At 40.0% G+C, this 23925-nt stretch overlaps 1 protein-coding gene across 1 annotated transcript in view; it reads right to left on the bottom strand.

Annotated features, from left to right (window-relative positions):
* Positions 1 to 23925, bottom strand: part of CSMD1 (CUB and Sushi multiple domains 1) — a 2040038-nt gene that overhangs the window by 160055 nt on the left and 1856058 nt on the right. The window contains exons 43-47 of the mRNA XM_032158987.2: positions 14285 to 14473; positions 4885 to 5062; positions 3342 to 3487; positions 2455 to 2535; positions 1264 to 1377 (exon numbers count right to left, since the gene is read on the bottom strand). Of these exons, the coding sequence (XP_032014878.1) occupies positions 1264 to 1377; positions 2455 to 2535; positions 3342 to 3487; positions 4885 to 5062; positions 14285 to 14473 (708 nt within the window). The remainder of the gene's footprint in view (positions 1 to 1263; positions 1378 to 2454; positions 2536 to 3341; positions 3488 to 4884; positions 5063 to 14284; positions 14474 to 23925) is intronic.

Here is a 23925-nt window from a genome sequence, read left to right as displayed (position 1 = left end):
GGTCCTGTCTTCCTAAATCGTGGGCCCTTTTAGCTGCGTCACTCACCCTAAGGAATGACAATAGTTGGATTCCTTAAAAGAGCCGCATTGCTCAAAAGCACTACATCTGCACTTCACTATGACTTTGAAGTCACAAAAACTATTCTAATTTAGAAAGTTTTTGATAGCTGAACTAATGATGTTTCTGACTTACTTGAGCATTTGAGCTTATGTAAAGTTTTTCAAGTCTTTTTTATTCAACGATACTTGAAAGTGATGTCTATTAAACAATATTTTAAAAGTAATCTACTTGTCTTCTAATAGATTAAATCAACAGATTCCGCCTCAGTATCTTGTTCTATTATTGTATATTGTCTATTTTCTTGCACATGGTCTACATATGTTAAACATATGTGAGAAAAACATGAGATGTGCCTGTTTCATTTTTTATAAATTTACATTGAAATATTTAACACCAGCTAATTATATGCATGCTGATGTATTTATAGCAAAATGAAGTGATATTCAAAATTTCCCTTGAAATGCATCAAAAATATAGCGTAGCTTAATAAATGGCTGGAAAGATTACAGATAGGCATGTGATAAAGGAAATACTTTGTGAGTTTTCATAGTGGAAGCTAGGTGGTATATATTCAGGTGTTAAATTATTCAGGTATTAAAATTATTTCAACTTTGCCATGTTTGAACATTTACATGATAAATTGCTGTGAGAAACATGACTTCTTATTTGATATGGCCTTGGTTTATTTTCTAGGACTAGGTAAAAGAAAAAGCATCATTAGATATTTCTGTTAGAATGTTAGTTTCATTGCAATGGGATCAGAGCACAGATTGAGTGCAGGCTGGGTGCAGTGGCTCATGCCTGCAATCCTAGCAATTTGGGAAGCTGAGGCAGGTAGATAGCTTGAGTCCAGAAGTTCAAGACCAGCGTGGGTAATATGTTGAAAACCCATTTCTACCAAAAAAAAAAAAAATTCAAAAAATTAGCCAGGCATGGTGGTGCATGCCTGTAGTCCCAGTTACTCAGGAGGCTGAGGCAGGAGGATCACCTGAGACAAGGGAGGTGGAGGCTGTGGTGAGCCATGATTGCACCACTGCATTCCCACCTGGATGACAGAGTAAGACCCTATCTCCAAAATCAATCAATAAATAATAAATAAGTAAATAAGTTCACACCTATACAAAGAAATGCAGACCAATACAAACAATACAGTTTTCCATGGTGAATAAGTTTGTGTAGTTTTAGTATCGAACAGTGCATACCTTCACATGTTGGGAGAGAACCCTCAAACTGCAACTGGGAACTGAGCTTGCAGGTCAGGGTGTCAGTCCCCACCAAGGTGTACCCGGGGTGGCACTGGTACTTCACAAAATCTCCTAGAAGAGTCAATACAACAAACCAGGAAATTGTGTGTGACCTTCTGAGTGTGTGAAGGTGTGACACATATAGGACTACTTAATGAATTAAATCAACTTGCAAGTCTTTTTAGAAACTATGACTGTATTAATTTTTAGTCTTTTAAAAATAGTACCATTTTAAGTTCTTCATTTATAACAATGTTCTATTAAGCTTAGCCGATATTAGTACTGAAATGATGTGGCAGCTTTTCTTCCTTGACTGAGGTATCCATGTTGGTTTCCCTTCCTCAGTGACTGCCGACGGAAAAAAAAAGCAAAATAAAAGCTATGGTTTAAGCAAGATTGGAGAATCGAATGGCTTTACAGCACCCATGGAGACTCATCCCTGACCTTGGCCTACTTAGCACAATGTTCCAATTAACTAAGCCAGGGTGAGGACAGCAGAAATTAGGTCACATGGTTTGACCAGTGGTCTGAAACACAGGGCAGAGTTTTATAATTGGGGCTGAAAAATCCTGGGTTGCAATAATTATACTATAAACATATGCCATCACTGCTTTCTCAGTATGACCAGAAGAGTATTTAATAAATTAGATCATTAATGTAAAAAGATAAACCAGAAATCCTAAATATCATCACTAAATATTTTCTCTTATTATATCCCAGTTTCAATGAAATGTCAATGTTATGTAATCATCCTTTTAGCCACAAATGATTAAGATTTTTCTCAAGTGCATGAATGTGTCCCCCTAACCGAATGCAAATATCTGCCCAAGTCTGTCTCTGAAAACTTTATTAAAAACTATGAACTAGCAAATGTTATAGAGGAAAAAAATGTTCAAACCGACATCAAAATTCAAATGGCAAAACAAAAAAAATCATGGTAATGAAGAGTGACAGACATTTTCTGTTTGATACGTGACCTCTGTATAAGTTCTCAGCAATACTTTAAGGACAGTTTGTTTTTTGTTTCTGTTTTTATTTTTGTTTCTCTGGCAAAGTACACATTAACTTGTCTGAGTAATGATTACAATGAGAAGTGGGTGTAAAAAAATGTCGTGCTGAGTTCGTGTATTATAATGAAGAAAGTATTACCTATTTCAAAATCATCATCCTCAGTAAGCATTTCTGCCTGTGGAACCGCTGGGGGAGGTTGACATTTCTTGAGCTGAAATGCTAAATGATTTATGGAAAGAATAATAATAATTGCAATTACGCTTGCCGAATAAACACAACCAGTACAAAAATTCATCTTACAGTTGTTATAATGCTTAAGTACACTGACTGAAATGTCTATATTCATGAAACATAGTTTTATAAAATTCCCAAGCTTCGAATGTTCATATTATTATTTTATGCCAAAAACTAGTGAAAGCCTAAGGAAAAAAGTGTACAATTATTTTTTAAAGTATAGCATTTAAATAAACACACTTTACAGATGTTTGGAATTCTGCAAGAAGAATGATTCAACAGTCACAACCTGGTTCCCTGTCCATGTGCAGATTTGATAACGTCTGCCCTGTCCCTCGTCCTGAGGAATTCTGTGGGTGGCAGTGTTCGTGAGAGATAAGCGATTGATTGACAGACACTCTGCATATCGTTTAGAGCGCATTCCCAGGATTACTGGAGGTTTGCTTTCACACCATTTATAGTTACATGACATTTGCTATTAACACCTTATCTTGAAACAGGATGAGTAAATCTATAAAAGGTACCAAATCTCTTTCGGTGGTCTTCACCTGAGAGTTTCACTTAGGATACTTGTATCTTGGAATAAATCCAAGCTTGATACGATGCGAAATAATGAAGATATCATTAAACAAAAAAAGGACCACAGGAAACGCTGGCCTCCAATGCAAGAGAATCATACACGCCCTCGGCTGAGTCGAGAAACTTCAGCTGGAAACAAGGTGTGGGTCAACACTGCAGCAAACACCACATGGAATTCTCAGTCTTAAATAGCAGAGTGAAAATCAACTGACCGTGGAAATTGAGGACAAAGAAGCCTCCATTTGAAAAGTCGCTGTGGAACTTGAGCAGGACTTGGTTGGTGGAGCTATATGCCGTTTCGAGGGCTGTGTTGCCACTGAAAACTCCCAGCTGGGGTGAGTTCTGATCGGGACCATCCCTAGGAAAGACAGAAGGAGGTGGCCGGCTAAGTATATTTACTTCTGAGTGAGATTTATGGAAACTTTGGCTAATGAATTAATTTTTTAAATAAAAGCAATAAAACGTATGCATTCTCTGAATACTGTGTTTGTAAACATCAAGATGCTGAATGTCCACAAAGCTGAGGAACCCTCCAGTCTCTGTCTTTCATTAATGTTCACAAGCGCTCCGCACTGGTCAAATGTCAACACTCACCGGGCGCCAGTGACTCACGCCTGTCATCCCAGCACTTTGGGAGGCCAAGGCAGGCAGATCGCCTGAGGTCAGGAGTTTGAGACCAGCCTGGCCAACATGGTGAAACCCTGTATCTACTAAAGTTACAAAAATTAGCTGGGCCTGGCGGCACGCACTTGTAGTCCCAGCTACTCGGGAGGCTGAGGCAGGAGAATTGCTTGAACCCAGGAGGCGGTGGTTGCAGTGAGCCAAGATCGTGCCACTGCATTCCAGCTGCACGACAGGGCCAAGACTCTGTCTCAAAAATAAATAAATAAATAAAAATTAAAATTAAAATGTCAACACCTGTGGGATTTTCCATTCTAAATATGGAGCTGACTCTATGGGGCATGGGCAACCACAGAGTGCTTTTGTTTTGGTTTTAAAACAGCAGTTTCATTGTAGTCGACCTAATATTTCAAATTCTGTTTCTCCTCACTCTCACATCCACTGATTCTGGTCGTTGTCATCTTAGATGTCTGATTTACTTCCACAACCTCAAAGCCAGCCTCCTTCCTTGCCCTCTGCTACTTTATTTCCCACAAAATGAGCCCGTCATTCTGCAGCCAAAATCTGGCCTTGGAGCTCTGCCTCTCAGAGCCCAGGTGCATCCTCACTGCCCCAAGAACAAAGCCCAAGTCCTTCACATGCGTTTCCAGGTCCTGCCTTACTTGCCCTGGCCGCTGGCTTCTGCTCCTGCTCCCACTGTGGGCTCCGACAAGAGTGCAGCCACACCACACACAACACACACACACACAACATACACAACACACACACAGACACCACACAAACACACATGTAAGCCACACACAGACATACACAAGGCACACACACCACACAGACACACCCATAGAGACACACATTACACACACATACACCCCACCCGCACCCACAAACACACATCCTATACATACACACACAGATGCAGACACACAGACATAATTCTGCCTATTTCTACCATGTAGCAAAACCCACATGTACTATGTGAAACTGATTCCCTATATCTCTGCATTTCGTTGGTGAATTTCTTCTCTAGTATCTAAGAAGTTTATTCTAAATATGTGCCCTGTATATAAATGGCCTATGTATGCTAAGTCAGAATTATCACAATTACAGATATTTTGACGTGAGAGGTTCTCATACCAAACAGCAATGTAATCGTTCACAGCTTCCGTCTGTAACAGGGTGAAGTTGATGTAAACTCCGTGCCCAGGAGGCACCGTGATGAGCCAAATGCAGTCCTTCAGGATCGGATACTCATCAGGAAAGCCAGGGGAGTAGATGGTGCCGTTCTGAGAAGTTACGTTGTACCCACAAGGGGCTGCAAAGGAAGCCAAGAAAAAACAAGCGCCATACAGCTGATTTTAGAAAGTAGAAAGCTAAATATTTGACTCCAAACTACCTTAGCCAACATTTTTCTTGATGGGAAACAGATGTGAAATATTTCTGAATGACCATTTTGTCAAAATTACCGCCCTAAAATCTGAAGACCTTAGAAGAATTATATGTCTAAGCTTAATTATCTCAGTTTTATTTAATATAGTCTCCATATCTTCAAAATCCCTTTAGGATAAATTTATTCTTCTATGACTCAAATAAAATCCTTAGTTATCACCTGTGACCTGCTGATAACCCATTCTAGTGTCTAGCACAATGAATTATGGGGAAAGTATTCAAAAATATGTAACTGCTTTTTCTAACTCACACTGCTAGACCCTATTTATAAGCCATCTGAAAGAGTGTCATCTAAGTCTATTTGCCTTAAAACAAAGACATTATCAATTCTTTACAGATCTATACCTGAAGAAGATAATGCAATGTAAGATTATGTAAGTGGTGTTTTATGGAAGCATTTCCAGTTTTTATTAGTGTTCAATGACTTGAAGAACTACAATAATACCCAATTTATTTTCATTTTTGTTAAGAAATTTATATTATTTTAATGGCAATTATTTTATTTATGGAAAATGACATGTCCAAATACTAATGGAATAACCTGAAATACAGTCTTTTTTTTTTTTTTTTTGAGATGGAGTCTCACTCTATTGTCAGGCTGGAGTGCAGTGGCACAATCTCAGCTCACTGCAACCTCCACCCTCCGAGTTCAAGCGATTCTCCTCCCTCAGCCTCCCGAGAAGCTGGGATTACAAGCACCTTTCACTGCACCCGGCTAATTTTTTGTATTTTTAGTAGATAAGGGGTTTCACCTTCTTGGCCAGGCTGGTCTTGAACTCCTGACCTCGTGATCCACATGCCTCGGCCTCCCAAAGTGCTGGGATTACAGGCGTGAGCCACCGCGCCCGGCCTGAAATATAGTCTTTAATTTAAATATTGATATAGTACATGAAAATCATAAAATCTTTGAAATCAAACCAACAACTAAGAGGTATGAGATGAGTGTTCACAACTCTCTTGAACCGGGAAGGGCCGTCAAAGATTTGCCACAAATGGTATAAAATTCAGGTGGAGGAAAAAGGCCCAAATACACAAACAGAGAAACAAAAATAAAAGTTTAATAGCAAGTGAGAATATACCGTGAGGCAGGATATGATACATTGTTGAACTGCACAGATGTGTATTGATTTGAAAAGAACATTGGATTGAACTTGCCTGGAGATTTGGAAATTTTCATCAGAAGAAGGGACTGTATGTGGAGACTACTTTAGAAGTTTTACAGCGTAATTATTACTAAGCGAGGTTTGGAGTCACACAAACCTGGATTTGTAACCTGGAGAAGCAAATTATCCCTGGGAGCCTCCATTTCTGTAAATTCTATGAGGTCAGGGTCTGGGACACTCCTGAAGCTTGTCATCTGTAAAATGGGACCATAGGCCGGGCATGCTGGCTCACTCCTGTAATCCCAGCACTTTGGGAGACTGAGGTGGGTGGATCACCTGAGGTCAGGAGTTCGAGACCAGCCTGGCCAAAATGGTGAATCCCTAACTCTACTAACAATACAAAAATTAGCCAGGCGTGGTGGTGCACGCCTGTAATCCCAGGTACTTGGGAGTTGAGCAGGAGAATTGCTTCAATCTGGGAAGCGGAGTTTGCAGTAAGCTGAGATTATGCCATTGCACTACAGCCTGGGTGATAGAGAGAGTCTCTGTCTCTAATAATAATAATAATAATAATAATAATAATAATAGGACCATAAATCATTGCTGTTCCCATAACAAGCTACTTTTGTCTCCTGTTGGCAGTGCACTTGTCCTCCCCTCCAGACGTCGAGGGAGTGTTCACATGTCTTTCTTCTGTTTTCTACCAAGGCAAATTTGTCTCTTCCTTCAAAACTCAACTCCTTGTCACTGCCTCCTTAAAGTCTTTCCTGGTTGCTCTGGCTCTAGAGGTCCAGGGTCTGCTCACAGACCACACAGTTCCCATGAGACTATCAGCCTCTAAGAGACAGGGTCTGTGCCTCCTCCCACCCCAGCTGCTACCTCCTTTCATGAGTCCCTATTGTCTAGCTCACGTCATGATAAACAAATTGATGAACTGATGAATTAGAGAATAACCAGAAAGCACTTTAATAGTAAACTCATGAAACCAATTAGACTGAAACCCCTTACAGGTGACTCCGTGCTATTAATTTAGTGTGGACTTACAACGCTAAGGTTTCCCTTTTGCATTTCTGCTTTTCTAGTTGAATCTTGTAGTTACATAACCACATTATATATAGTAGTACCCTTCCTATTGGGAAAACAAAACAAAAAGCCATCGTTCCCACCTCTTAAAGGGCAAAAGAAACGAGGTAGTGATTTTCTTGGTAGAACACGTTCCTGATTCCAATATTATTTATGCCATTGAATAGCTCTATGGCATTGAGCAACTCAGTGATTCTTGCCATGATTTATCTATGAAATTCAAATAACAAATCTTTTCACTCACTCACTCAACAAGTATCTACTGAGAGTGGATTATGTTCCAGGAAGGGTGCTTGGGGCTGGAGATGCCATAGTGAACCGTAGAGACCCTGTTGCTGCCTTTCTAAAAAGCTTACTGAATAGTGATGAAGAGAGATATTAAACAAACACTACAGAATTTTAAAATTCAAGCGGTGCAAGTGCTGTGAAGGAAAATAACAGATGCTCATCATCACATAAGATAATAATATTCTATCCATGACCACACAAAATTCTCTCAAAGCAAAATCCTGTTGCCCTCCCACTGGGTAGTCTAGAGATGAAAAAAAAGAGGACCCTAAGAAACTGGATTCAAAATTTCCTCTCTCATTTCCCCTGGCCTGATCTTTATCTAGTTCCAGAAAGTCCTTATCCTCCCTGTAGCGGCATCAAAGGCATGTTTGCATTTCCCCACGTGGTGGCGTCTCACTGAGCTGCGCAGAGACACGGGCCCGTGAGCCGCCTCTGCAGGAAGTGTGTGTGTCTCGGCAGGAAGCGTATCCCCCCTGCCTTCCTTTCCCTGAAGGCGGGGTTCAAAGTGGAGTCTGTGGTGAGATCAAAGAGGAAGCTCTGCGTGGAGCACAGCAGGTACCTCCCAGCTCCTCACCTGTCTGCCTGGGAGACTCTGGTCCAAGCCTGACCAGGAAGACAAACAGCTGACCATGGCATCAGCAACTGAAAGAGATAGAGAGGCCACACTCCCTCCACTCTCAGGAGCCATGGAGTAAAGAGACGCGCATGCACTTCCGTGCTCGTGAATACCCACGTGTTCACGTGGGAGAGAGCGTTGCTGTGCAAGACAGTGAAGGAGGGAATTGCTCAAGGTATTTGCTCACCTATTTTTCCAAGAATTAAGCACATAAAGATAAGAAAGCTGCATATTTTGATCCAATACTAGAGCTAGCAGTCGCTGTGTTGAAAGTGATGGCGGTGATGTCTAACTTGAATGTCACGCCCAGTGGGAAACTGGCCCAGGTACCCTGGCGCCACTGGCTTCCCCCACAGCACCACTCTCTATCATTGCCTCAAATACCACAGAGGCTTCCCTTCGTTCATTGACATCCCTGAGAAGTGGGAAGGGGGGACTTTAGGTGGTTCACACACACACAAAAGTTATGGGTGTATGTGACTGACTCCTGCTCAGGTGTGAAGCCAGAGCTAGAAGATACCACAAAATCAGCTGGGGGGTTGGCACACACTGGCACAGGAGGGCGGAGGTACAAGGAAACATCTCTTTATTGTGCTACCTTTTCCTCTCTTTATGCAATGTGACTTTCTGTGAAGAGAGATCGATAGGGCATGTTAAGTGATATTACATCAAATTAAAATTAAAACAGGCTGGGCCCGGCGCGGTGGCTCACGCTTGTAATCCCAGCACTTTGGGAGACCGAGGCGAGCGGATCACGAGGTCAGGAGATCGAGACCACGGTGAAACCCCGTCTCTACTAAAAATACAAAAAAATTAGCCGGGCGTGGTGGCGGGCGCCTGTAGTCCCAGCTACTCGGAGAGGCTGAGGCAGGAGAATGGCGTGAACCCGGGAGGCGGAGCTTGCAGTGAGCCGACATTGCACCACTGCACTCCAGCGTGGGTGACAGAGCGAGACCCCGTCTCAAAAAAAAAAAAAAAAAATTAAAACAGACTGGCTGTTGGGGCTCACAGCTGGAATTCCACCACTTTGGTAGGCTGAGGGAGGAGGATCATTTGAGCCCAGGAGTTCGAGACTAGTCTGGGCAATACAGGGGGATCCCATCTATTAAAAAACAAAAAACAACAAAACAAAAACATTAATTAGCCATGCATGGGAGCACATGCCTGTAGTCCCAGCCACTTGGAAAGCTTAAGTGGGAGGATTGCTTGAGCCTGGCAGGTCAAGGCTACAGTGAGTAGTGATTGCACCACTGGACTCCAGCCTGGGCAACAGACTGAGACTCCATCTCAAATAAATAAATAAAGTGAAAACAAAATAATTTAAATTTTAAAACCTTGAATGTTTGCTAAGAGACTTATAATTTATAGATAGTTTTCTCTAGTATTATGTTAAGTTTTTTGCCTAAACAAGAATATGAAAGAAATTCCCTATTAAAAAACTAATAAATGCACTTGGCATGAATATTAATATAAAAATATAATAAATATGTTATTATATATATTTATTAATATAAAAATATCTTGACTCTCAATATATCCAGATACTGAAAGCTTAATATCCCCTAGTGTGTAGGGCACCAGAGTTATTTCTGCCATCATTTTTCTTCCTTCTCTTCCTCTGGTTTCCTTAGAAGCATTTTCAGATAAGAAGCCAGAGCGCACTCTGTCTTGGAAATTGTCGGTTGGTAATGGAGATTTTAAAAACTGTATTTGTGAAGGTACGTAAGAAAAGTAATGAAACAGAGTTGCATTCTTTATAGTTATTTTTATTCTCTATTATTGAGAAACATTATTTTCTGTATTTACCAATCAGTTTGGTAAACCTTAATTTTAAAAAGCATGTATGTAATAATACATGGTTTAGCTGCTTGCATTTCTCATGTCAATTTTGCAATAAAATTGTTTTCTGCTTACAAAATCTGTCAAATTCAAAGAAGCTGCTAACATACCTATCATAACATATTATTTCCAGTAATAATTATCTCTGTCTATGCAGTTCCCCCTATACACACGCTAATGCATTTAAGTCGTTTATTATGATAGTGTTTAAGATTTTTTTAATACCTAAAATTATATTTTTATGCATAAACATTTCAGTGTTAAATGATTAATTAGGTCAGCAAAATATTTTAAATTGTTGAACTATATTTGTAAGTGTGAATGCATATTTAATTAGAAAATTACATTTAATAAGTTAATAAACCAAATTCTTCTTAATCATATTTTAACAATTATAATCCCCCCCCCTTTTTTTTTTGAGATGGAGTTTTGCTCTTGTCACCCAGGCTAGAGTGCAATGGCGCTATCTTGGCTCACTGCAACCTCCGCCTTCTGGGTTTAAGCGATTCTCCTGCCTCAGCCTCCCAGGTAGCTGGGATTACAGGTGCCTGCCACCACGCCTGGCTAATTTTTGTATTTTTAGTAGAACTGGGGTTTTGCTATGTTGGCCAGGCTGGTCTCAAACTCCTGACCTCAGGTGATCCACCCACCTTGGTCTCCCAAAGTGTTGGGGTTACAGGCGTAAGCCACTGTGCCCGGCCTATAACACCCCCCTTTTTTTTAACTGAGACTTCTGGGTAATTATGTTACTGACAGAAAAATAATGTCTTGAATTTCTCAGGTAACTTTCAGAGACATATTCTTTCATTTGTTTATTTTTATAGATATCGTACTTTCAGATCACAGTTTTTCAGATAAATTTATACTATATTAATTTCACGTAGTAGATTCTTATGCAGCTTAACATGTATTTTCAGTATATAAATACAAATTGATTCCATATATACTTGTGAAGACTGATGCCTTGGGATTTAGAATTATTTTATTAATTATCTAAACTGGCCAATTTTTAATAAAGACATCGAGAAGTTGTTTAAAGTATCTGTGTTTTTTCTGAAGTTCTTTTGAAGTCTACAGGGCTGGACCTTTGAAGATGGTTTTTCAGTACACTTGACCTATATAGCAATCATTGATCTGAAATGATAAACCACTGTCAATTAATAAAATACATGTTACATGAAGATACTGCATTGTCAGCAGTGTTTACTGCTGTCTCTGGGGAAGACTTAAGTGCCATATAACTGTAACTAATAGGCATTTGAACAGCCTCCTCATTCTTATGAAGCAATGACTTTTTTAAGAAATATAAACTTTCACAAGTAAAGCACCTTTTGTGTTAAATAACACCTTTTTTAATATGAAAAGTGTATTAAACACACATTGGATGGTTCTTAGAAAATCCTTTATATAGGTCCTCTAATTGTTTTCAATATTTATGATAAACTTTTACATGAACCCTGTGTTTCAGTTTTTTTATTTGGTTTATGAGTATTGGTAAAAATAGAAATATAATAGTAAAAATGCTTGTTTAGTAAAGAACTTGGCGTGGACCAGAGAGATCTGACCTTTGCGCTCACTCCTGGGAGGTATCTTTATGGAGTATGTGATTGGTCCGATCTAGCAATGCCAGGTGGGAGCTGGCTACACCAGAAAAAACAGCCACGTGGCTTAGGCCGGGACATGTGGGGCACAGCTGTCTACCTGGAGGCTAAAATCAGCCATTGGACAGTCAATCCCTCAGTCCTGCCTACAAAACAGAGCCCCACTAGAAACCTCAAAACTCAGACCCGAAGAGGTGACCAGGGTGACGTCTTCTGCCTATGGTCACACGGGGTTTCTGAGAGAGCGAGGCATCATCCTGGACTCTGCCACATGTGTCTGTTCCCTGGAAGATACTGACCTATCCCCTCCCTGTTAAAACCATAATGACAAGCATGATAGTTTTAGAGATGTCTCTGAGTTCTTCTAATGGAGAAGGAAGCCTCAGGCTGGTTTTGGGAGTCTGAAGGGGTTTAGGCTTTAAACTCATCCAGAGTTTAGCTAATTCTGGATGGCGTCATATACCATGTTAGAATTAGGAAAGGTGGCATCACTTCAAATTCTAACAAAAAAGGTAGATTTTGTTACTTTCACACTGACAAAATAATTCTAAGCCAGAGCAGTTATTTCTATATTGAAAAACTAAGCTTGAGAAAGCAATAAAATCAAATTAAATATTTAATTGTAGTTTTTTTAAAATATCAAGCCAGAGAGTCTACCATTTACATATGAATTCAAAGTCTTCACACCAAATTTGCAAATAAGAAGAGGTTTCAATCCTAATAATTTCAAAGGAATTTATACGTATATATGAGTTTCTACAATGGAAAGTAGACTTAAAGATTTAAAAAAAGTTTTAATGGAAAACAGCCCAGATAGGTTACTGCTATCCTTATTTTATAAAATTAATTTTAAGTGCTATTTTATATGTAATTAAATATTAGATTAAGATAAAATACTTTTAAAATATGGCTAAAAAATTGTTTGTAGTCATTTTTTATTTTATTTATTTTTTTTTTTTTGAGACAGAGTCTCACTCTGTCGCCCAGGCTGGAATGCAGTGGCGCGATCTCAGTTCACTGCAACCTCCGCCTCCCAGGTTCACACCATTCTCCCGCCTCAGCCTCCCAAGTAGCTGGGACTACAGGCGCCCACCACCACGCCCTGCTAATTTTTTTGTATTTTTAGTAGAGACTGGGTTTCACCGTGTTAGCCAGGATGGTCTTGACCTCCTGACCTCGTGATCCGCCCGCCTCAGCCTCCCAAAGTGTGTTTGTAGTTATTTTTATAATAATATAGAATAGGTAAATAAAGGTAAAAACTGTGATTTTAAAAGTCTACTGACATGCTTCTTTTACTTCTTCAGTAGAAATTAAAGCACAGCCAGATGTCTTTCCCGTTTCCCCACAGGATACAAGTGTTTAGCATTTCAAAGGTCCACGGAGTTGGTAATTTCATTATTTTTTCATTCAAAGGTCCTGTACATATAGTGTGAGAATATCGGGTTTACAGTCAATTTTCTATTGCATATACACTCTTCCTACACATAGTATGGATCTATTTGTTTTAATTTGATATTGAAAAAATGTTGAAGTCATCATAAAAATGAGGCAGTCACACAGAAGCATTAAAGTCAGGATTCCTGCTCAGGAAAGGACGCCTAAAGACAGCAGGTCTTCTGTTGCACCACTGAACAAGAACTTGCCTCCAACCTCTCGGGCGCGGTGGCTCACGCTTGTAATCCCAGCACTTTGGGAGGCCGAGGCGGGCGGATCACGAGGTCAAGAGATCGAGACCACGGTGAAACCCCGTCTCTACTAAAAACACAAAAAAATTAGCCGGGCGCAGTGGCGGGCGCCTGTAGTCCCAGCTACTCGGGAGGCTGAGGCAGGAGAATGGCGTGAACCCGGGAGGCGGAGCTTGCAGTGAGCCGAGATCGCGCCACTGCACTCCAGCCTGGGCGACAGAGCGAGACCCCGTCTCAAAAAAAAAACAAAAACCTCTCCCTAGAGCCCCTCTTGCACTATTAAACCACTCTACTATTTTCGCCTAAGGCTGCATCTACGCTGCGCTCTTTCTTACACTGTTTCTTCTACCTAGAGTGTTCCACCTCCGAGTAGCAAAATGCTATGTACCTTTCAAGGCCCACTACAAAAATGAGCTCGTTTTTCTGAAATGCAAAATCAATATATAATTATTATAAAAGCTAAACAAAAAGAAATACCAAGGATCAAATTACTAAGTACCCTTTTTCCCTCTGGTCCTACAATTTGATAAAACCACTGTAAAGCTGAACGCTGCTGACTTCACGGAGATTTCGCTGATGGCTTGCCAAGCCTGTGCCATCTCCTTACCTGCAGCTCAGTATAACGTTCCTCTTCTGTTTACTATTTTGCTATCCTTATAATTTCCTTGGCAACAAGGATTGTTTCTTTACTTTTAATTTAACAGTATGCGACATATTCCTTAAATACTAAGTAGAGTGAGTAAAATACAAGATTCTCAACAAATATTTATTGAATACGTTAATAAATTATTGGATACGTTCATTTAATATTTAATGTGCTATTATGTCCATGAAACATTAAATTGCCCCCAAGCGAAATGATGAACTTACCATCACATCTTGGAAAAGGGTAGTTCCAGTTTCTGTTGATCCCGTGCTGACACGTGAGGACAGGATGGCCTATTAGAATGTACCCAGGATAACACTCGAAAGATATTGATTGCCCCACACTGTAATCCGAGTTGATCATGTACCCATTCTGAAATGGGGGTGGATCTGGACAGTTCTGTAATTCGTAGGCTGAAAGAAACAAATAGACAAAATAAAGCTTATATTTGTGAGGTTAAATTACTTCGGAATTTGCAGGAGTGTCATATTTAACTGCTTGAGATGAAGTTGTTGGATAAGTTTAATAATGTATATTTTCTAAGTAGTCAGTTGCCATCCAGACCAATATAATTATTATTAGTAGTAGTAGAATTATAACCATATGCATTTAATAAAAAGTATGTTCTTTAAAAAGAAAGTAGCACATACCAAAAGTAAATTTTATAATGTTTACCTTGGAAAAAAGGCATATGATGTAAATTATTTAAGAAAGTAATACAGGCCGGGCGCAGCGGCTCACGCCTGTAATTCCAGCAGTTTCGGAGGCCGAGGTGGGCGGATCACGAGGTCAGGAGATGAAGACCATCCTGGCTAACACGGTGAAACCCTGTCTCCACTAAAAATACAAAAAGTTAGCCTGGCGTGGTGGTGGGCGCCTGTAGTCCCAGCTACTCGGGAGGCTGAGGCAGGAGAATGGCGTGAACCTGGGAGGTGGAGCTTGCAGTGAGCCGAGATCTTGCTACTGCACTCCAGCCTGGGAGACAGAGCGAGACTCTGTCCCCCCCCTCCCAAAAAAAAAGTAATGCAAGTAATAATAAAAGGAGCCTACAAAAAATGTTGGGTGAACATGTACCTGATAATTCCCTTTTATTTTAAAAAGGAAATATACTACCAGTCTGAGTACTCCTAACTGGAAAATATGTCGTTGTTTGGTTTAACTATACAAATATAATAAGAAAATCCATTCCAGTTTTTTTAGTCTTTTTCTTAAAAAAACAAACAAACAAACAAACACTGTATAATCCCTAAGCTGGCAACTACTATCAGTACAATTTTTTATAACATGATTTATTGTGCTTTATCATTCAGTCTTTATGTTCCCTAGAATAAACTCCAGGTAAGACGAGATAATAAATGTTTGCAGTCTGTGTGGTTTAAACATTTACTCATTAATTAGTAAGAATTAACTAATCCATAAATCAGGCATCATCTGATACTGTAATTTTAAAGGGAAATGAGCCACTGTGCAGACGCCTGTCACCCACTCTGGGAAGAGGGAGTGAGCACTCAGTGCAGTAGAAGCCCTCTCTAGCGTCTTTGAATCTTTAGGCATAGCTTTATCCATAAAGGCAGTTCCCATTAGACTGGGAACCTGCTCCTAATGCAGCAGCAAAGCCACACCGTGCAGCACCAGTTCTGGGGGAGCCTCTGCCCTGCCATGTAATTCTGCTGAAACCAACCCTCAGTGCCAGGCAACACAATGAGTTTTAAAAGAGCATGAGGTCACCGGTCATTCTGCTCACAATCAACTGAAAATCAAGTCATAAAATAAAGGCTCTGAACTTCTGCAGAGGGGCTTTTTCTGTGGAGAATGAAGCCAAATGGAAATTTCAATTTTATATGTAAATTCTTTAACCACTGACAATATTGGACTGAGCCTGTAGCTTTGAAACTTGTAAATAAATGCTGGAAAAGGAAACAGTATATTATTATGACAGGTGTTTCCCAGAATTCTAGACTTTTTTGGTTTGTGTTCAGGACCTGGAAAAAAGAGGGGTGGGCAGGAAAAAAGATAGGACAGGGCAGAGGGGCCTCCAGATAGGGGATGGGAACACAGAGGGCTTGATGTGGGATTACTCAGGGATTAGATTTAAGAGGCAGGTAAGGCTCAGAATATGAATCAGTCTGTGTTTCATATTAAAGCAATTGGATATCGCCATAAAGATAATGTGAGAATATATGGAAGATAGCAACCAGGGAATGTAATATGTGGGCCTGCAGTGTGGCCTTGGCGTTCACAAGATTAATGTAAGTGCTGTTTGGAGTCTGTCTTCATTAACATTTGCCAAATGTTAAGCATTCCATAGAGCTGAGAGGGTTCATTATTTTCCACAGCTTTTTCCTATTTAATAAACTAATGAAACGGCATTGTTTCCTCTTTAAAATAACAACATGCAGGCTGGGCTCCGTGGCTCATGCTTGTAATCCCAGCATTTTGGGAGGCTGAGGTGGGTGGATCACAAGGTCAAGAGATCGAGACCAGCCTGACCAACATGGTGAAACCCTGTCTCTACTAAAAATACAAAAATTAGCCAGGGGTGGTGACTGGCACCTGTAATCCCAGCTACTCGGGAGGCTGAGGCAGGAGACTCGTTTACACCCAGGAGGAAAAGGTTGCAGTGAGCCGAGATCACGCCACTGCACTCCAGCCTGGCGACACAGTGAGACTCCATCTCAAATAAATAAATACCAATATGCAACGCTAGTGAGTCATTTCAGTAACTCAGTGATGGCAACTTTATTTGCCACAACTGTTTGGGAAAGTCATTGGAATAGAGCCATAAAAAATCAGTTGTCACATTAAAACTAGTAATACATTTACAGAAACCTAGTAATAAATTTACATTAAACCTAGTAATATATTTACATTAAACCTAGTAATACATTTACAGAAATCTCTCTTATGAGCATGATTTCTAAGAAGAAAAAGGTAAATGTTTAAAGATGTTCATTGCAGCATTATTTACACTACAGAAATCCAAACAACTCAACAACAACAAAAAAAAAAATAGGGAGAGACTCATAAATGCAAGTGATGAAATGTCCTATCTTTCAATAGTCACAGATTATATAGATTTCTGTGTATGTATTTATATTTTCAATATTGTAAGCATACTGTGCAGTTGACAACAGGATCCTATGGTTAAGCCCTGACTATAGTCAGCAGGTTAAAAAAACCCTTTAACCTTTCAGCATCCCTTGGTTTTAATTATTTTCATTTATGCAATGATATGTCTCCGAACAAGAGTCAGAGAAGCAGCAGAAAAATGCTTGAGAACAAGAAAAATCAAGATTGGAGGACACACAGTGGCAAAAGCATCTTGAGATAATTCCTGGCATTGGCTCCTCCAGGGACGAGAACTGGGAAGAACACGATGTGAGACAAATTCCTCCCAGAGCGGGAGAGGAGGAAACTCCATCTGGAGGGAAGCACTGGGCAGCCTCTGAAACCCAGAACCCCACCGGATTATGTTGCTTATTACTAACAGGGCTTTGCGGGCTCCCTAAGAGCTCCAGACATCACCTCTTTTACCTACTATCTAAAGATGTAAAGGGCTGGGAGCAGTGACTCATGCCTGTGGTCCCAGCTACTAGGGAGGCTGAGGCAGGAGGATTGCTTAAGGCCAGGAGTTGAAGGCTGCAGTGAGCTATGATCATACTACTGCCCTCCAGCCTGGGTGACACAGCAAGATCCTGTCTCATAAAAAACAAGCAAACAAACAAACAAAAAGCAGATACAAAGGAGTATTGCCTAATTAACAAGATCAGGGTGAATATCAAGTAATTTATATGATAAAACTTAATAAACTGTCATAAATTCAAATAAAGTTATTACATTTTATTCATAATGCACCTAAATATTATAGAGAATTAGCTGTATTTTAGGTTGGTGAGAATGTAATTGTGGTTTTTGCCATTACTTTCAATGGCAAAAACCTCAATTACCTTTACACCAACCTAATGTATATTGATAATATGAAATTAGAAATAGTATTTGAAAATGAGTATTCTGATTAACTCAATGCTTTCTTTTGACCTGTAATCTTTAGAACTCAGTATTTACAAGCTTTATTTACAGAAAATCCAAGATAAATTACTAGTTTTAGAATGAATGCTTTTACCCCATAAATAAATACAATTATAATTTGCCAATTAAAAATGTTATTACTTTAAAAAGATTTAATTACAAATAAAAAAAGGAGTGAATGTTCCAGTGCTGCTTTCTGGTAAAGCTACATTATACCATGGAACTACTGAGTTGATTAGAGACACCCTACAAGGATTTACTGTAGATCAACAAACCTTATAAGCACAATTGCTATTAATAAAGTTTGCAAAAGAAAAAATATTTTTAACTCACAATTTTGTGAAAATGGAATTTGCAGTTGACATGGTATGGCTGTGTCCCCACCCAAATCTCAACTTGAATTGTATCTCCCAGAATTCCCACATGTTGTGAATGTGGGAAGGACCCGGGGAAGGTAATTGCATCATAGGGTCCGATCGATCTCATGCTATTCTCGTGATAGTGAGTAAGTCTCACGAGAGCTGATGGTTTTATCAGGGGTTTCCACTTTTGCTTCTTTCTCATTTTCTCTTGCTGCCGCCATGTAAGAAGTGCCTTTCACCTCCCACCGTGATTCTGAGCCCCCCCACCCCCAGCCACGTGGAACTGTAAGTCCATTTCAACCTCTTTTTCTTCCTAGTCTTGGGCAGGTCTTTAGCAGCAGCGTGAAAATGGACTAATGTAACAGTCTACCATACAGTAGCTACGTTATATAGAATAGTGTTTCTCAGTTGTTTTTGTGTCTGATTAGTAGAATATTGGACTGTTGGAATCTTTTACGTCGTACTTGGCTTCAAGGAAAAAGTTCTCCAGGTGTTCGAAGGAAGAATATTCAAACCCCTATGAAACAATTTTGTCTTAAAGGACGTAGCTCAAAGGCTAGAGTGTTGTGTCCCTCATGATTGATTGTTTTTGTTGTTATCACCTATTTGAAAAACTAGATGCTTAGAAATCTATGCTGATAAATGTAGGGACAGGGAACATTAAAACAGAAAGCCAGGCCAAATCAGCGTCTCTCTCTTTCTCTGACACACACACCCCTCATCTGCATTCCCCCATCGTGTGGCTCCCTGGGCCAACCTGTCAAAGTCACAGCAAGGCCACCGGTGCCTCCGCCAGGGACCACTCTACGCTGCAGTCCATAAAAACAGCCTTTTCTTGAAAGCCACTGCCAAATGGCCTAGAAAACATCCACAGTGCATGGAATGCCTCCTCGCAATATTGCTATTTGGACCTAAAATTGCTTTAGAGATTCATGCTCACAAAAAAGAATGAATAATTCCACACCAAGTTTTAACTATCAACACATTTCCTTCTTTATTATTCTCTTTTCGAATGAAATCAGCAATTCATTTCTCATTCTTGTTTTGCTTTAAATGTAATAATCTCTCTTGGGAAAATGAGTCCTCCTATACACCAAAAATGAATGCTAATAAAACCTTAGGGAAAAAAAACACGAAAAGCTGATTGCTGGTTTCTAGAGGAGAAGAAGCAAATAAAACTAGATTCAATACAACGTCATCTTCATTAGAAGATTTCATCCATGAATTAGCAGTGCCTTGAAAGTATACAAGCCTCGATTACCACAATACAATATTAACAAGTTAACGGTTCACAGGTACTCCTGGTGAACCTTCATTTAAAACAGCATTTAACAGAGACACACACACATTTACAACAAAGGAGCGTTAACAGTATGTAAGGTAATGCATTGCCTTAATTTGGCTGTGTAGTCGGTTGGGTTATTTAAGAAGTACAATGAAGTTCTTTTTTGGGATATATAAAACTAGTGTTGAAGGCTCTAGCGCCCTTCTGCTCATGAAAATAACCTCTATGAAAAACACCGAAACAGGAAATTTGAAGTTGTAATTAATGATTCTAAGTCCAATGGCTGCGGGCTACTCTAATCACTGAAAAAAAAATTTTTTTTTTCTTTTCTCAATGGCAACAAAACAATTATCCTGTGTGTGTGCGGGGAGGGGGGAGCAGATTAGCCCATGTGGGCAGTACAGTGGTTTTCATTATTCATTTATTGAGTGAAATGAAGATTATTGACTCTACTCTGTTATAAATGCTAGTTATAAATGGAAACTAGAAATGGGTCTTACTCCGGTGAATTTAGGCAAACAAAGCATAGATGATTGTGTAAAAGAATTGTAAGTTGCATAAATTATTATAAAAAAGAACAGTGGATTGAAATAAAGAAAATATAAAACCTGGTTAAGGTTATGCAGTAGTGGTCAAAATTGTTTTGTTGAAGAAATGACGTTTAAATTAAGATCTAAGTATGTTAAGTTTAAATTAAGATCTAAATGGTGCAGATCAGGAAAAGACCAAGAACGGCAGACTTTTCAGCCAAAGGAAATGGTATGTGTTCCAAACACAGAAAGAGTTCAGTGTCTGGGATAAGGGGAGAGTTTCAGGAGAGAGATGACCTCTGCAGCCCCTTCTCCTAAAGTGTGAGCCCCTCTTCACACTCCCGCCACCTCCTAAGTGGAGAGGAAGTAGTCGTCAAATTGTTCAGACCACAGGACGTTCGTTAGAACATGTTTTATAAATGGACATAGACATACCATAAATACCCAGGACCCATTTTTTTACCTGATAAACCCCATCTGCCAGTCAACATCGTAATGATGACGATGATGATTCAAAACCCATGGCTCATTTCAGAATTATCTCAAGAATTTAAAATGCCAATTAGTTTTTTTTCTATTGTAAACTTAGACTAAGTAAGAGTATCTCTAAGTAAGAATATCAGTTACATTATTTTTTGGTCTTTGTTCCAAATGTCTTGTTAAACTGAGTACTTGTCTACTTAAATATTAATATCAATATTCCCTCAAACTTTTGATATATAAAGTCATATTCTCTCTTTCCTCAAATGTCTTTTCCAAACTTGGATTCACTGTCACACTTCACACAATAAGGTATAAAGGACTATATTAGGAGTCTGAATGGAAATAACTAAAAAGAAGTCATGAAGATAATTCCTTCGTATGCTGAAAACAGATGAATTTTGGAAGGACCCTGTTGCATCCTGTTTAGTGTGGGTGTGATGGGTTTCATAATGCCTGTGCTAGCTTCTTGCAGGTGCCTCTGAAGGACTTGCAATGCCTCACAGTGCCGGGCCGCACAGGTGTGAGAGGGCGAAGGAGGCTTCCATCTGCTGTCAGAACCCTCATCACGCATGGCCTTCTTGCTCTGTACCCATCATGAAAGCGTTCATCCTCATAAACGGGTTGTAAACACATAAAACATTTTAATTTAAGAAAGAAAGTCATCAAGTAATAGAAAAAGAAAAAAGACCACTTCAGTGGAATTTGATAAAGAAGTTACCTTCCAGGGTAAATGGTGGTAAAAGCCACGATTATCAAACAAATTCTGATTCGGCTGAAGGTCACAACTTCTGCATCCCCATACTGGGCAATTCCTAAAGTCCTTTGAAAGCATTGTCTATTAGTTCTATAAGAGTTGTTGTATTATCTGTCATTAAAAAGTTGAATTAAGGCCAGGCACAGTGGCTCATGCCTGTAATCCCAGCACTTTGGGAGGCCGAGGTGGGCAGATTACCTGAGATCAGGAGTTTGAAACCAGCCTGGCCAACATGGTGAAACCCCGTCTCTACTAAAATTCCAAAAATTAGCCGGGTGTGGTGGCAGATGCCTGTAATCCCAGCTACTCGGGAGGCTGAGGCAGGAGAACCACTTGAACCTGGGAGGCGGAGGTTGCAGTGAGCTGAGATCGTGCCACTGCACTCCAGCCTGGGTGACAGAGTGAGACTCCATCTCAAAAACAGAAAAAAAGTTGAATTAGAAAGAGAATCATCAACACATGAAGAAATCTACCTCGGCAGTACATACATGAGACTTGAAGTAGTTTTGCAAAATAGGTGAGGCACCCAGGTGTGACCTGAGTTCAGCCTGGTTCTCCCAATATGGGGACTTGAACATTCCACTTAATCCCAGGAGGCTCATTTCTTCATTCATGAAAGGAGACTAAATATACCCATCTATACAAGGGCCACAGGATTAAATGGGATGCTAAAAGAAATGAATCACTGTTGGCATATATTAGTTCAGTAAAGCTTAGTCTTGATGGAAAGAATTGTCTAGTTTCTTTGATAAAATATTTCTCATCACTCAAGGCAAAGCCCTTGAGCCACTGCTCTGATGGCGACAGACCAAGGAGGAAGAGGCTACTGCTTCTCATGGTGGGAATTAGGGTGAATCACTCTAAAAAAAGGGCACTGCTACAGAGAATAGGGCTGCAGTTTACATCAAGGTGTACACTGAAGACTTTGAAGCCCCCCCTTGGGTCCTCAGCTTCCCTCTCAATGAAAATATCCATCTGGGGTCACAGTAGCATCTCAGCCATGAATGGTAGTCCACAGAATTTCCCAAGGGCACACATACAGAAGCTCACCAACTTCCCATATTTATTGGCTATTCTGAACTTCTGGGATAGCATATCACTCTTTCTTTATAACCAAGGATATCACCCACGTTCTCAATTCTAAGACATATTTTCTGTCTAAATATGCTCCATTTGTTCTCTTAACTCCTAGTCCCAGCACCTGCTGATGAAGCCAACCAAACTGTTGCAAAAGTTGTTGTCAGCGTTTTGGGCCTTGCTGAGACTGCAGGCTTATACATCAATGCTTTAGGAGGACCAGCCTGCACCCGAAATGTGCTCCCTGCACTGCATGAGAGGCTTGCAGCCAAGAGAATGTGGAAATCTGAAGGTGCCTTCACCTAGGAGATGGGTCTACTGATGCACGCTGAGAACGTCAGCTTTTGGTTCAGAGGAACGGATCACTTAAAGGAGAAGGTGAGAGTGTTGCTTTTGCTTTCAGAAAACCCATAAAAGACGGAGTAGATGCCTGTGATCTGCAGGGAGAACATCCGTCAACAATGAAGATTCAGGTCCTAGTTTCTAAAAGTCTTGTCCACAAACTAAAGGGAATCTTAGCCTTTTCTGTCTCATACATGGTTGCCCTAGTGGGGATGGGGATTGCTACAACTCTTTGTAGTCACTGTTGGAAGCACTGTTATGTAAAAGAGGCATCTTTGTAAAGTCTTAGGTTGAAAGCTCAATTCACTCATGCAGAGGGGTAAAAAAAGAGACTGCGTAAACCCCCTTGCCCTGTTGCCCTAATTACTCAAAGTCGCTCAGAATCCCCCGTTGAAAGGAAAAGGAATGATGCAGTTTTAGAAGCACATCAACTTTCTGTACAAATTATGGTTTGTATATAAACAACAGTTTGCATGCTCACATAATTCAGAATGAATTGTTCAGATGCTCATTGTACCTGGAGGTGGCTTAATTGCTTGTTCTTCTAAAGGGGAAAAATTGGTATAACAAACTATAGCCTATTTTCTAAAAAAATCATTTCAGATAAAATTCAGCGGTTTTATGATTGTGATGAAGAACAAACAGATTGAACACATTCGATTATCTTTAAAAATGGTGTTTAGCACACAAAGCAAAAGGAAGAAGAAAAACAGTGGAACTTTGAAAATAAAAGACATTTTTACTTCCTATGCCTAAAGCATTTAAAATTATCTTTGAGATTTTTGGCATTGAATAATTTTTCTTTCCCAAAAGAGTTTATGCATTACAATGTAGGAATATGCTTTATAGCGCAGAAAAGAGAGAGAGGAAAAGACTAAAGAACAAAAGAAGGAAGGGAGGGAGGAAAGGAGTGAGAGGGAGGGAGGAATGAAGAAAGGAAAGAAGGAAGGAAGGAAGGAAGGAAGGAGGGAAGGAAGGAGGGAAGGAGGGAAGGAAGGAGGGA

Source organism: Hylobates moloch, unplaced genomic scaffold (assembly GCF_009828535.3).
Source record: "Hylobates moloch isolate HMO894 unplaced genomic scaffold, HMol_V3 SCAFFOLD_8, whole genome shotgun sequence".
Lineage (NCBI taxonomy): Eukaryota > Metazoa > Chordata > Mammalia > Primates > Hylobatidae > Hylobates > Hylobates moloch.
The sequence above is the reverse complement of the archived record's forward strand: the minus strand, read 5'-3'. Positions and strand labels throughout refer to the sequence as shown.